The following is a 15,471-nucleotide window of genomic DNA, read 5'->3' as shown; positions in this document are numbered from 1 at the left end:
GTAAATCACGACCCATTTAAAAAAAACACCTTGAAGCAGGTTACAATAAAACACACCTTTTGTTGTTGTTTTTACTGCTACATAAACAGTACTTAGGGCTAACAACTCTGCCCCCTTAAATACAAAGAAAACAAAATAAGAGAAAATTCAGTATGAGAATTACAATTACTTATGTTTCCTTTTTCATTATTCTTTCTATCTCCTCTTAGCCAATTCAGTGTTCAAAGTACCTAATTCTTATCAAGAACTGAATCTGGGAATTTCAAACAAGGGATAGCAATTTTCTGTCAATATAGACCAATGTCGGATAAGAGCAGAGGGATTTTACAAGCCTCTGAACAAGGCAGGTGCACATGAGCCCGTTCAGTTTTCCCCCTTGAGAAGCCAAATAAAACTAAGTAGGTCATGAAGGTAGCAGCAGTGTTATGCTCTTGGGAGTCTAGCTTTCACGAGCAGCTCTAATTTTAGCTTACCCTGACAAGAGAATAACGGAGTTAAAACTAGGCGGTGCTGTTTGATGAGCCACTAAACTGCCTAGTCCAGAGATAGGCAACTTTTGGTAGCCAAGAGACAAGCTTGTTACATGGAGGTGTGAGGTCTATAATATGATGCTGATATTTCGCTTTATTTCCTTTTTAATGTGATGTGCCTGCTTGAGGGGTTATGCTACAGTTTTCATTCATGCGGCGTTTCCAAGCCATCAGTTGTCAGTTTATTGTTACCCGATAAAAGCAACACGGAGATTCTGGGCTGCATGGTGCCTTTGGAGGATAGGCTATCCACGCCGACTTAGCAATTTAGAAAAGAGGGATAAGGAAAATTAAACCTGTGCCAAAATTCCCTCTTTTATTCAAAATGTATAAAAGTCTTGTCCTCTTTCGGGGTCACTGAGTTTACGGTAACACAGAGGCTCATGCTTGCAGTTTCACCAGTGGTAGCAGATAGTCGCCCATGTCCTCGGAAGAAGCGCCCAGGCGAAAACTGGGGCACTAACACGCACGTGCTCCAGAACGCATCCGGTTCTGGGGCAAAGAGCACCAAGAACACCAAATATTCTCAACGCGCCTGCGCACAATATCTCCCTCGGAACCGTCGACATGCACATGCGCAGTAAAGAGAAGTTCTAGTTCCTGAATGTGTCTCCCAGCCCCGCCCTCCCACCGCCCGTAGTGACGATATTACAGACGCTACGGTGAAGTTAGTTGGCGGTAGTTTGAAAAAGAGAACGCGCTTTTCTCAGTTGTGATAATGTCGATGTTGAGTGCTTTTGGCAAACTCCCGACGCTTAATTCTACGACCATTTTGGTACGTATCGTAAAATCTATAAAATAATAGTTCATGCGGGTGACGTCTGCGCTGCCGTCCCTTCTCCGGTTAGCGTTCCTGAGGTCCTCGGTGGAGTTGAAAACGGGTAGGAAAAGTGAATCCGTCGCTCAGTCAGTGGTCGCGAGGCTTGTCTCTTCGTAGCCCGCCCACCAGTTGCTTCTAATTGGATGATTTCGGCTTGACGCGAGACTTGCGCTAAAAGCCTGTTTTTCCAAGGAGCGACATCCTGCGGAACGGTTTCGCTTCCTTATGGAATAGGCCAGACGCCTCGATACGAAGGAGAATCCTGCAAGGGCAAATGAGCCTTTGCCAGCATGAGCCTCTGTAGATATTACTTTAAGCATGCCAGGCCTCGGCAGTTGACAGCAGCTCCTTAGCCCATCGCAAAAGCTCCCAAGGCTTGGACCTGGCTAATACTTTGGTGAGAGAACATCTGGAAGTTCCAGATGTATAGGCTAGATTGGGAAGTTGAAAAAGCATATTGGAAGCTTTTTTGACCTGTTACTCTGAAGAGAGACTGTATCTATTAAATTCCTCCCAGTTATTGGTTGTTTTTTCTACTGAATCTGATAAGATTCAACAAACAGATTGGATCTGGTAATAGAAGAATGTGGACAGAGAAAGTATAGCTGATTAGAACTGATCACTGTTCTTCTTGCAGCTATTTGGACTAACCTTTTTTTTTTCTCATTAATAGTTGGTGGGAACAAATGATGTTTTCCAGCAACAACTAGCAGAAACTATTCTTAAGGAAAAACAAGATTTGAAAATAAATATGTAAGTGATGGAAAAAAGAGTCCACTTAAAAAAATCATTGCCTGAACTTTAGTTCTCACATACATTTTGTGGAATTTTATAGAGCTCTTCTATTCTAAAGTGATGACTATTGTGGTTTATGGTAAAGTGCTGTGCTCAAAAATGAGGAAATCTTATAAATGTTCAATCCTCACCCGCAGAGCTCTTGCTTTTGATTATGTTGTCAATTTCTGGGAATGATTTGGACTGCACACTAATAAATTCTGTTTTCTGTAAAAAAAGAAGGGGTAATTATCCTAACTAAATAGATAATAATTAATAGTTTGCTGGTTGATGACTGATATAAAGAGACTTGACTATTTAATGGAGCTGTTATATTGTTCAGCAAGTATAGAAATAATATATCCTGCCACTATCTGATACATTCCAGTTTTATGTCACCTTCTGGCTTATTATAATGGGATTGTAGTCCAGCACACTTGGACAATTCCTAGCAGAAGCAGCTAATCTTCAGATACAATCGTTTAAAACTAGTACCTAGGTGTAACCATACTATGTTACATTTGCTACTAATTTTTCTTTCTGAAGTGCTGTAATTTAGTTTAATACTAAAGTGTTAATATTTTCTTTTCCTATAAAGCTTCTTTAGAACAAACTTGGTTTGGTACTGTTGACTAAAAGTGCAGTGTTTTTTTCAGCCATTTGGCAGCCTCTCTTCCTCTACCTGTGGAGAGAGACCACATTCGACCAAGGATTGATTTGATTGTCTTTATGATTAACGTGCAAAGCAAATACAGGTATGAACAGAAAGAATAAGTTTGACAGAAGGAGATATGTTTGTTTGTTTAATTGTTAATTTGGGCAAAGTGTAGTAAACACAAGGGGGGAACATAAGTTTACATATTTGCATTGAATAGGTTTGCATGTTATAAGTTTTCATTTTCAAATATCTTGCTCAATTATGTAAAGTTAGAATGAAATCCCATGTAATGTATTGTTAGTATCTTACTAAAATAATAGCTTTTATTTCTTCTAAATTGGAATAATATCTAAAAAATTGGCTCCTCTAGGAATTCAGTGAAACAGGTTATGTAGAAACTGAAAGCAATTACTTTCTATTCAAAATGTAGAAAAGAGCCTTTGAAACATAAGCATTTGATTGCATCTGTTTACTAACAGGGCCTTTCTTTCTTTTTCTTACGATTTATTAAAAGCCGTTTCCACTATATCATGAATACAGGGGTTTCTTTTGCATTTGTAAAAAAACCCTTGCATTTTGTTTCCTTTTATTTGTTTTTCTGCCAGTTTTGAGGATATAGAAGCTTCCCTGAGACATGTAGATGCAAACTTTTTCCTTGGAAAAGTGTGCCTTCTGGTTACTGGTGGTATGTATGAGATATATTTGCTGTTTAAAACATAATCCAAGTCTTTAATGTGTTAAAGTCAATTTTACTCAGCAACCAGTACTTTACTCAAATGTAGCAGATTGCTACTTAATCAACTGTAACCATTTCTTTGTACTGTATGAAAGTAATTTGTTATACCAGGAGCAGCTGTGCTTAATGTCCAGATAAGTAATTTTAAAATGTGCTATAAGATAGTCAGACTTAGAAAATGTTCCTTTTTAATTAGGGCTTAAATATATATGGTTACTGTTTTTACCAGTAATTTATTATTAATGATGTTAAATAAAAGCAAACAAAATAATATCATATCTGGAAAAAAAAATACTGAAAATGTCTTCCTTTCTTGTCTTTTTAAAAAAAATAGTAGGTAGAATGAATCAAATCAGTGTGGATATGGATGCTGTCTGGAAGCTAGCAGATCATTACTGTAGCCCTGTCTTGTTCTGTGAGCTTGAAGTAAGACCCCTTGTTTTTTAAAATTATATATACTTGTATCGTTTTGGGCAACAAATTCATTTTTCAGTCTAATACCAATTATGCTAGTATGTAACTAATCAGCCTTGTATCTTATATAGGTTAACATCCTTCTTGTTTCTGTTTCCAATTATTGGATCACTGTCCCTGTTTGTTATCCATCTCAATGTTCGTTTAACAATCTGGCAAAGGTAGAGCAAGGTTATTTTATGTTTTTTTTCATCATTGTCAGTCTATGAGAAGCTGCATGCTAGTGGTCAGTAGGCTTCAACTTTTTCTACCTTGCCCAGTGGGTTGCTTGAAGAAGTTACCTTCTAAAAGAAAGCACAGCTGATTGGTCCACAAAAAAAATGGGCCAAGGGCTCATATGGCCCTTGATCTGCAAGTTCTTATCCTTGAACTATAAAAGTAACCAAGAGTGAGGAAAGCTTATGGCCAATTCTTGATTTCACTAAAAGTTGTAATTCTTGTGCTTATTCATAAAGCTAAGATACTGTGGTTGACAAGAATTGCTTTTTCCTTGCTCAGTATCTAGGGGAGAACTTGCTGTGGCTTTTCCCAGTAGAAGAGGATGATCTGGAATAATCACAATTAATGTAACAGTCAAATAATTCCAAAATCTTGAGCTTGGGAAGAAAAAGAGATCATAGTGCAACTGCTCAGATGACTAAGGCCTGTTGCTCACCAAAGGGTGGCAGCACATCTGTCACAGCAAACAAATCTCTAATCCTACTTTTGACTATAATTGACTAGCGGTAATGAAAAGATAAGCATATTTGCAGTCCACATTTTCAGTTGGGATGTTAGGGTTCTTCCTTGCTCATGCAAGCTGAATTCAGGTTTGGAACTCTGCACTTGCTGCAGAGGAATGGTTGAAATTTGGCTTGCTTGCATAAAGCATTGTACAGATTTGCTCTATGTGTAACTGGCAGTGCACTTTCTCTGGCTGGTGATGAAACTAGGTGCAGTAATTAAGTATAAGTGGCCTTTTGGACTTACCCAGTTCTGCAGAGCAAGAATATATTTGACTGTTCTTGCTGTCTTTACATCAGGTAACAGTTCTGTGTAACTTTTAAAAAGGCCGTTTGATCTCTTCTTTTCCTTTTTTCAGTGTGAAAAGGTCAGAACTGTCACAGCTCAGAGACTTCTCCGGATGTTACAAATATGCGCTGGTCATGTATCGGGAATGTCTTCCCTCTCTTTCAGTTCTTTAATGAAAATCTCCATTGATGACTCAAATTGTATGGCATAAAACATTATTTTATTTTCCAGTTTTATTATCTGTGATTTCTGAGTGTACTGAATTGTTCTTTTTTATCATAAACATCACTCTGTCAGAAATAAATCTTATGTACTATTTTTCATGTGGGACAGGAGCTGGTGAAATAGACCTTAGATATCTTAAAGAAGCCAAATTGCCCTGGAGTTGTCAGGCTAATTTGGAGTTGGGGTTGTCTTAGTTGGGCATCTTACGTTCCAATATAAGTTTGGCCTAATTGAAGTGCTATGATATCCCATTCTCAGAACCTAGTTCTCAGGAATTAAGGAAGTCGTTAAAATGGTTGGCATATAGGCCCAGGTATAAAATGCAATGCAAACTGTTGTGTTTCCAGAATGAATTGCTAGAGCAAGTTTCTTAATTCCAGCTAGGTACTGATAAATATCTCCAGTGTCTTCAGGATCTTCATGAAGAAAAGAGTCTTTCTCACAGGTTTGTACATCAAGCAAAATGGAAGCCCTGCAATCTTTATCAATATGCATTATTCTATAAAGCAGAACCTCAATGACATTGGGCAAAAAAAGAGCAGCTGGCCTTTAGGATAATTAGAGATACATATCCAATCAAACTAAACTATATTTTCATAATAGCAAAAGAGTATCGGAAAATCAGAGGATTTAGCATCAAGATGAACTTTCGTTGGAAAAGGGCTGCAGATAGCACATTTTTTTGTATGGAAAACAAGTTTTTTTCAGAAGAGTTTAGCTTTTCTATTCTTGAAATTAATTACTGGATCTGTAATTGTAGATAGCTTTAGAAGTATTTGGCCTTAGTTGTGTTAAATGTCTTGCGTTTGTTATTAAAACAAGATATTCTACTTGTAACATAGTCTGTTGTGTATTAAAGGGTCAACCTTCTAGCCTGTAATCCTGCACATCTGAATGTGGAAACATTGTAATAATACCATGTGACCAAATAAACAGATTGTATACCTTATGTTTACATTTGACCCTGCCTTATTTTCTTTCATATGTGGGGCTTGCTTTCGAACTGTGGTGCTGGAGAAGAATTTTAAGAGTCCCTTGGACTGCAAGGAGGTCAAATCAGTCAATCCTACAGGAAATCAACCCTGACTGCTCACTGGAAGGACAGATACTGAAGCTGAAGCTCAAATACTTTGACCACCTAATGCGAAGAGAGGACTCACTGGAAAATACCCTGATGCTAGGAAAGACTGAAGGCAAATGGAGAAGGTGACTGCAGAAGATGAGATGGTTAGCTAGCATCACTGATGCAATGAACATGTATCTGAGTAAACTCCAGGAGACAGTGGAGGACAGGAAGGGCTGGCATGCTATGGTCCATGGGCTCACGAAGAGTCGGACACAACTTAATGACTGAACAACAACATGTGAGGCTGCTTGCTGAGCAGGAATTTGCAAAAACTTATCAGAATATTGCCAGTCCCATTACTTTTAGAGTATTGAAGCAACCACTATCCTGTCATAAAATGTTAATCTGGAAAATGAAGAGTAGAAATCATAGGATTAAGTTGCTGCATACACAAACATCTGACTTGATATACAAGCATCTTGACATGATTTGCTTCTTCCAAACCCATTTCTGTGAAGCTAAAGAAATACTGAACTCGAAGTGTCAACAGTATGTTAAATGTCCCTATAATTAGCTCTTATATGGGTAGCTGGAAATGGATGGAAAGAATGAACCCATCAGATTGGCCAGAATCAATATTGGCTAAATTCTGTTTCTAGCTTATAGCTATAATACAGACATAGCTATATAACTTTAATTAGTACCACCACCTTGCCCAGAAAACCTTGTGGAAGAAACCAAATCAATAACTGAGGGAGGAAGAGGGGGAGGTGAATATCTTCTGCCAAAATTATTGCAGCGCAATAGTTTTTGAATATGAGGTCTGACATGCACATATGCAGGTATAGAGAAAACCAGAAATGATAGTGCTAAATAGGCATGAACTATAAAAACTGGTACAATGTTTACAGCAAGTGAATCTAATATTTCTGGATTGATGGGTGCAATTTTGAAAGTGTGTTATGAATCCACTTTAGCTTTGCTCTTTACCTTCACCTATGGTCAAATTCCAAAGGAGTGGGGGCTAGTGAGCATTGTTCCTATGTATTAAAAGGGTAGAAATGTCAACACTGAAAATTACAGACTATCAGGCAGCTCAGCACAGTTAGCAAGCTCAAGGTGAGATACCTAGTGTGGAAATTCCAGGATTGGTTGAAGCAGGAAAACCTACCTGCAGATGAACAGGCTGGCTCCAGGGAAGGCCAATTCATGACTAATCAGTGTCTAATATTCCAGTAACTCATTGAAAAATACTCTTCCCACAAGGTGGCATCATAGATTTTAAAGCAGCATTAAATTCCATCTCATGAGTTGAATTGTGGGAGAAGCTGGAAGCTCCCTCGATTGATTGGGACTTGTTATACCTTTTATAGATGCTACATGAAAGCATATCACTCAAAGTAAATTGCAACCCCCAGAGCTATTTTACTAGTGCTACTGAAAGCTGGAAAGATGTCCACCAAGGCTATATACTGGCCCTAAGCCTTTTCAAATTTTATGTTAATTCTACAGTAGTCCAGCTCAACAGCCCAGACTTTCACTGATTATATGCAATCAATGCAGTGATGAGGATTGTAGAAGAGCTCATCTGCCACCCTCAAGTGACTTAGGACAAAAGGTGGCCGTTATATGCCTGCAGCAATTCAATTGTTTGAAGCCAAGCCAGCTTCTTTATGGTGCTTAGCTGGGCCCCTTTTATAATTTTGCCCCATTAGAGCTTGTACAATCAAAATTCTTCAGAATTTTCTTATCTATACATTCTTACTCCTAAATGTGTCTCCGTTGCACCCAGTAACTGGAGAGAAACCTCATGAAAGTGGGGGCTAGATTGTGGTTGGTCATACTTAGCTAACACCTTAGATTATCCCTCTTCCCCCCTGATCTTGCCATCCACAACCATGAGTGATGATTTCCAATCCCACTAGAAACAGGTTATTGTAACTAAATTTCATCCTTTGGCCTATTTGTATCTCTTCTCCTTGATACGGATTATGATCAGGCCAAAGCTATCATCAAACAGTGCATAACAGGTATAGAGTGCCAATCTAACTTAACCAGGATCCAAAACTTCTTCATCAGTGAAGATCCCAGATATCCTGCCTCCCCCATGGCAAACCTAATACAACTGGAAGTCCCAACGCACAGAAGGGCCTTTATTTTTTCATGATGTCACACTCTCCTTCAGCTGTGCATGAGGCACAATGCAGGAATGCTCCATTCACAGAATGGTAATGCCCTTGGAACCAAGGGCATAGAGCATGTTCTCCCCCAGTGCTCATATTAAAGAGATACTCACACCAACCTCATCCTACACAAGTATCCAGGGCACATGCAACAACTGTACATTTGTCTGCTACTTTTGGGCATCAACTTTACCACAACATACAGTGTTGCCAGGTTCTGTACAATAGTGCACAAAATATGCTGGATGATGACTTCTAGCTTAGTCTCAGTGTGCATGCCCTTAGTGTCATGGTTCCTGTTCCAAGGTTCCTGTGAACATCGTAACCAGTTCCCATGCCATGCTGGTGCTGACACGTGTTACTGTTCAGGAGGGCACTGCTCTTGTTCTTTGTACCAGGCACTGATGTAGAGACCTTGGAATGTCTATTTGGGTTATCTCGCCTGTTCAAGGACACTTTCCCAAAGACCAGCAGGAACCGTTAGGAACACCTGCAGGCTGCAGGGAGTGGATTCTTTCTGACTCTGGGGGGAGGGATTGGAACTGTCTAAGATTTAATTGTTTGAAAGACCCGCACTTTTGCCATTCTCAGCTTTGCTCTTGAACTTGCATACTATCCAGTAATAAATCAGATATCCATAAGCTTCTTGTGTGAGTCTGGTTGGAAATTGTTGAGGTTTTCCTACTAATAGATTAAGCTACTATTATACCTAATCATTTGGCCGGGTGAAAGGTTGCAAGTGATTGTCTCCTCTCACGTGCTTCATGCAAAATAGCCTGGGGGGAGGACCTGCCCGGACTTGTTCTTCACTTCTTCTTTTTCTCTCTGCTGGAAATGTAGCTCAGCAAGGCTTGCTCCAAACGGAGCTAAGTACTTTAAATGTTTTGCTTTTGTTTTTGTTTTCTGTAAATAAATTAGTTTTATAGAAATGCTTGGTGTGTGACTTTTTTGACCTCTCCTGGGCTAAAGGCTTTCCCAGCATTCTGCAACAGGTTATGTGCCCAGTAAATGAGCAATGCAGTAAAACCCAGAGAGAAAAGAGAGGTCAGCTCCACACCTCGTGCACAATTTAAAGGCAGGTAGCAAAGACCTGTGAAGATTTTCTTTGGAGCCACCTGGAGATTTTCCAGCAACTGCCGGTCTGCAGGACTTAGAAGCTAGCTGAGGTGACTTGCAAAAGAAGGAAGAAGCCATGGCTGCCTCCCAGCCCTCAGCGATGCCTCTGGAGCGCCTATCAGAGACCAACTATTTGAATTGGGCCCTGAAGATGGAAATGTATCTTCGCAGAGAGGATCTTTGGCTGCAAATTGGTGAGCAAACCCCCCAAAATCCCAGTGCTGAATGGCTGAGAAAGGATGAGCGGGCTAGAGCCACCATTATCTTGGGAGTTGAGGACAATCAGCTAGTCCACGTGCGAGGCATGCAGTCTGCAAAGCAACTTTGGGACGCTTTGAGAGACTTAAATGTAAAGGCAACAGCAGGGAGTAAAGTTACTCTGATGAAAAAGCTGTACAGAGCCTACCTTGCAGAAGGAGAAAGCCTTCCTGAGCACCTGCATTATATTCAGCAGCTGTTTGTTGAGTTGCAGGAGAGAGGAATGGAATTTACACCTCTCACAAAATCCTATATCCTCCTGTCCTCACTGAATGCAACGTGGGACACACTGATTTGTACCCTGGAGGCTATGCCTGAAACAGACCTCACCCCATCGTATGTTACACAGCGCTTACTCGCTGAATGGGAGAAGAGAGAGGAAAGATCCCCCCCCATCTCTTCTGGAAAGCTGCAAGACCAGAAAATGAGGGAAAAGAAGGGAAAGGAACCTGAGGCCACAGCGCTAGCAAGCCAGCGATGCTTCACTTGTGGTTCAGCTGGACATTTGCAAAGAGACTGTGCCATGAGACCCAAGAGTAGAAAGACAGAGCAGAAGAACACAAGGGCAACACAGAAGAAGGCTCTTCAGACAACCCAAATTGCACAGGTTGCTGAGAAGGGTAATTCTGATGTATGGGTGTTAGATTCTGGGGCCAGTTGTCATTTATGTAATTGTAAAAGCTCTTTTGTGTCACTGTCTAAAACTGAAAGACAAAGTGTATCTTTGGCTGATGGGTCTGTCACCAAAATTATGGGACAAGGTGACTTGTATTTATCCTGCTTAGGAGAAACTGTAAAAGGTGTGTTGTATGTGCCAAATTTACAATCAAACCTTTTATCTGTGGCACAATTGGCTGCAACAGGGTATATCATAACATTTAAGAAAAATGGTTGTGAGATACGTAAAAATGGGAAATTGTGTGCTACTGGTATGTTAAAAGACTCCTTGTACATTGTGCAAAATGCAAGGAAGCCAAGCTGCAAGGCTGCAGTTGGCAACACACCATATCATGACCAATGTGTACACCTGATGCACAGGAGACTTGGTCATGCTAATTACAAGTATATAGCACAAATGCCACAGCTGTGTGCTGACCTAAAGATAAAACCCTGTGATAAATACTTAGATTGTGTAGTTTGCAAAGAATGCAAAACACTAAAAGCTCCTGTGAGTAAGCACAGTGACAGAGTTACAACTAGACCTTTGGAAATTGTACACTCTGACATTATTGGTCCTTTTGCTCCAAGTCTTGGACAAGCAAGGTATGCAATGACCATCATTGATGGTTTCTCAAGATACACATTTATCTACATCTTAAAACATAAAGATGAGGCATTTGAGAAATTTAAAAGTTTTGTGACATGGGCAAATGGAAAATTCCCTAGGCCTGTATCTGCACTCCAATGTGATAGAGGAGGAGAATACCTTTCTCACAAATTCAGAAGGTTCCTAGTGGAAAAAGGGATAGAACAAATTCTTTCTAACCCGTACACCCCTCAGCAAAATGGTGTTGCTGAAAGAAAGGGCAGAACCTTGCAAAATGCGATGGAATGCATGTTAAAAGATTCACAATTATGTTTTACGTTCTGGGGAGAAGCTTTATCGACTGCTTGTTATGTTCAGAACAGGTTGTATAACTCTATGATTCAGGACACTCCATTCCATTTGTTTTATGGTGTGAAACCAAAGGTAAGCCATCTTAGAGTGTTTGGTAGCACTGCATGGGTTCACATTCCAAAACAGCAGAGAAGGAAAGGAGGCCCCACAACAAAGAAAGCCATCTTTGTTGGCTATGAACAAAGCCAGAGGAGCTACAGGTTCATAATGGGAGAGAAATTAATAATTAGCAAAAGCGCTTCTTTTGCTGAACAAAACTGGGGGAGATTAAATTCTAGCTCTCCAGTTGAACTGACCACCACAAGAGAACAGCAAGGACTTGCTGATGGTGATCTTTTGCCTGATGAGGACATTAAACCAGAAAAGCAAACTGAAGATCTGTCTGATGAGACAGATGCTTCTCAGGAAAGTGATAGGAGTCAAAATTTAAGCCCTGTATTACCTCGCAGATCTCAGAGGAGTAATAAAGGCGTTCCTCCATCACGTTTTCAGGCTGAAACAGTAAAGGCTTTTCACATATTCACAGAACCTGAGTCTTTAGAACAAGTGAATGCTTTACCACCTGAGATTGCACAAAATTGGCATTCTGCCATGCAACAGGAATTAGCATCCTTGAAAGAAAATAAAACATGGAAACTGGTAAATCTACCTCCCAATGAACGCTGTCTGGGTTGTAGGTGGGTTTTCAAACTGAAAAGGGATGCTGATGGCAAAATCCAAAAATATAAAGCAAGGTTGGTTGCAAAAGGGTTCACAAGATTTAGACTTTGACAAGACTTTTGCACCAGTTACTAAAGGTGAATCAATTAGATTACTGTTAAAAGTTGCTGCACTCAAGGGAATGTCAGTTAACCACTATGACATTCAAACTGCATTTCTCTATGGTGATTTAGACCACAGATTATACATGCAGCAACCCCCTGGCTATGAAAAAAGGGGAGAATCTAGTCTGTGAACTGCAGAAGTCAATCTATGGGTTAAAACAAGCTGCTAGATCCTGGAACCAAAAAGTAGATGAAAAACTGCAGAATTTTGGTTTTGAAAAAGGAAAAGCAGATCCCTGTGTATATATGAAGAAGGACAAACAAGGCTGTATGTATCTGTGCATTTATGTTGATGATTTGCTGCTATTCACATCAACAGAAAAACAAAGGCTTGATTTTGAAGCCTGCATGAAAAGCCATTTCATATTAAAAAGCCTTGGAGTTGTGACCAATTACCTAGGTTTGGAAAAACACAGGAAGAAAAATGGTAACTTTCTGTTAAACCAAAGGGGAGATAATGGTAATGTGAATGGAAAGACATATAAAGTCAGAGAAGATTGGTATGCATCTTAATCTGTAGTGTAAAAAGGGGAGTGTTGAGGTTTTCCTACTAATAGATTAAGCTACTATTATACCTAATCATTTGGCCGGGTGAAAGGTTGCAAGTGATTGTCTCCTCTCACGTGCTTCATGCAAAATAGCCTGGGGGGAGGACCTGCCCGGACTTGTTCTTCACTTCTTCTTTTTCTCTCTGCTGGAAATGTAGCTCAGCAAGGCTTGCTCCAAACGGAGCTAAGTACTTTAAATGTTTTGCTTTTGTTTTTGTTTTCTGTAAATAAATTAGTTTTATAGAAATGCTTGGTGTGTGACTTTTTTGACCTCTCCTGGGCTAAAGGCTTTCCCAGCATTCTGCAACAGAAATTTGGGTAGGCATTCATCTACCACCACAGAACATTGCACAGTCTAGCAGTTTATGCAGTCTCTTAATTTTTCCTATTTCCATTCTGTATATTTTGTGTCTGTTATATAGCCATTTACGCCTCCCTAGGACTTTCAATACCTTTTGCACTCATTTCTTCTTTTATTGACTGTATTCCTTCCCCATGCCTATTCTGGTCCATTACAAAATAAAGATTTTTGTTTTTTTTCAAATTGGCATGGGGCTTTGGAGGCCAAGAAGATGCCCATGGCACTCTGGTATTCAAGGCTCCATAGTATTGTATTAGGCTAAGACTATCCACGTTCAACTTAACTAGTTTATTTTGGTGAGGATAAAATGGGGATGAGTAAGGACATGCCATTTTGAGCTCCTGCAATTTTCACTATAACCACAAGATGGTGACAGGAGACTTATTAAATATGTATAATTAAATTTAAAGATTTCAGGCTAAGTTTCTTATACACTGTACATGCTAATACCATTCCATGAGTGGAGTGTCTAATCCAGAAGTAAGATGTAAATTATTTAAACATATAAAATACCTTAATAGATTGTTTAATACCCATTCTATCTGTACTATTTCTATAAAAATAACTTCTTCAAAGTTATTTATCGTATTTCTTCACTGCCTACCTCGTCTTACACCTTTTCCTTTGTTTTTCTGCTCTCTCTTGAAAGAATAAAGCTATACTAGTTAACTTAGATTTATCAGTTGTCATACTACTAGTGCCAGTAACAAGAAGCTATAAAGCTGAACTGAATTTACCCCCAACCAGATTCATTTTCTAATGGAATATCCCTGCAGGCAGCCTATACAACTGGTCTTTCTTTGGCCACTTTGTCAAAGCAAGGGGATTGGTGGGGTCTATGATACCCTGCGCACTTGGTTGTAGAGGACTAATAATTAGCAAAAGCTAAGCATAACAGCTGACAGCATTTTTCCTACAGAGATATAAAGCTGGCTGGGAAAGACCATTTTAGGGGAACAGGTAGAAACTGTATTACTAAATCTGTTAAACATTTGACATGAGCTTTAGAGAACAACATGTAATGAATAATGCACATTAGTCAAAGGCAATTGCGCATAAGAAATACATGGTGCCTGTACTTCCAGAGGTGTCTTCTCGTATCTTAATTACTTTGATTTTTATGCTGCCGAACATAACAGTGCAGAGTAGTTAGTAACTGCCTTTCCAAGAGTACAGGGAAGGTTAATTAGTCAATGTCCATGCTGTGTTTTGAAGAAGGGGGGAAAAGCTTGATGGCTGGCAATGTTGTCCATGTTGAATGTGCTAGAGGATGAAAGCCAATTCCAAATGTTTTGTTCTTTTAGATTTTACATGCCAAATTTCAGATAGAAGCAGGAACAAAGTAACTAGGAGCCAGACAAGGACACTTTTCCAAATTGTGTGGAAATCTTGTAAGAGACTAATTCATACTAGTTTTCCCCTTGCGCACATAGAGTGCCCCATATACAAAGCATCTGTATTTCCTGAGGAGGGGCTGAAATGGAATTTTAGAGTGACTACATACAGTACATCCCAATGATAAGGTATAGCACTGGTACAAAAGGGTACTGTTGGTTTGCTTACTTTTCCTAAATAAGCATATCCATACAGAAAAAACAATGGTAGCCACAACCAGGTTGATATTAGAAGCAGAAGTGGGTTCAAGATAGTGAAGCTGGGAAACCAAACCTCCTTTCTATTAATTAATATATGTGTGTGTGCCTTCAAGTCAGTTTTTGACTCCTGGTGACTGCCTGGACAAGTCCCAGTTTTCCTGGCAAGGTTTTTCAGAAGTGGTTTGCCATTGCCTCCTTCCTAGGGCTGAGAGAGAACAACTGGCCCAAGGCCACCCAGCTGTCTTTGTGGCTAAGGTGGGACTAGAACTCCCCGTCTCCCAGTTCCTAGCCTGATGCCTTAACCACTACACCAAACTGGCTCTCATATTAGTTAATATAGGATACATAAATTCAGTAGGAAATTCATGCAGCCCAGCCTAGTGTCCAGCAGGGTCAGTGGGGGCCTTTCTTCCCCAACCTTTTAGTGATAGCCAAATAAACTACAAATAAATATTGCCTTTTAAAAAGAAAGAAATAGAAGTAATGTGTTGGGGAAAGGAAAAATATTAAAGAAAAACAATCGGAAGTGACCATGGCTAGTTTTGGAATGTGGTCCTCAACATGCCATGAAATGACTATCAGGCTTCTTCAGCTGATGCAACTTGTGCAGCCTGTTTACCTGGATGGTTCCTAGTGTGACTTGTCATCTCAGTCTTTTCTCCTTACAAATATGG

General features: G+C 39.8%; 1 protein-coding gene across 2 annotated transcripts; it reads left to right on the top strand.

Moving 5' to 3' along the window:
- Positions 1-1,162: 1,162 nt before the first annotated feature.
- CENPM (centromere protein M) lies at positions 1,163-6,177 on the top strand. 2 transcript variants are annotated; one of them, XM_063308596.1, is made up of 6 exons: positions 1,163-1,305; positions 2,024-2,103; positions 2,781-2,879; positions 3,388-3,467; positions 3,853-3,944; positions 5,074-6,177. In XM_063308596.1, exons 1-6 carry the CDS (start codon positions 1,249-1,251, stop codon positions 5,212-5,214), a joined length of 549 nt encoding a protein of 182 aa, XP_063164666.1. In that variant the 5' UTR covers positions 1,163-1,248; the 3' UTR covers positions 5,215-6,177. The 2 variants fall into 2 exon arrangements, with proteins under 2 accessions (XP_063164666.1, XP_063164667.1); XM_063308597.1 differs by lacking the exon at positions 2,781-2,879.
- The last annotated feature ends 9,294 nt before the right edge of the window (positions 6,178-15,471 follow it).

This window comes from Candoia aspera, chromosome 7 (genome assembly GCF_035149785.1).
Source record: "Candoia aspera isolate rCanAsp1 chromosome 7, rCanAsp1.hap2, whole genome shotgun sequence".
Classification (NCBI taxonomy): Eukaryota; Metazoa; Chordata; class Lepidosauria; order Squamata; family Boidae; genus Candoia; species Candoia aspera.
The sequence above is the reverse complement of the archived record's forward strand: the minus strand, read 5'-3'. Positions and strand labels throughout refer to the sequence as shown.

Bases quoted from the DNA above. Each gene is read 5' to 3' on its own strand.
- CENPM (XM_063308596.1), top strand. From the start codon at position 1,249: ATGTCGATGTTGAGTGCTTTTGGCAAACTCCCGACGCTTAATTCTACG. The intron at 2,104-2,780 runs GTAAGTGATGGA...TGTTTTTTTCAG, and splicing joins CAAGATTTGAAAATAAATAT to CCATTTGGCAGCCTCTCTTC. The intron at 3,468-3,852 runs GTATGTATGAGA...TAAAAAAAATAG, and splicing joins GTGCCTTCTGGTTACTGGTG to TAGGTAGAATGAATCAAATC.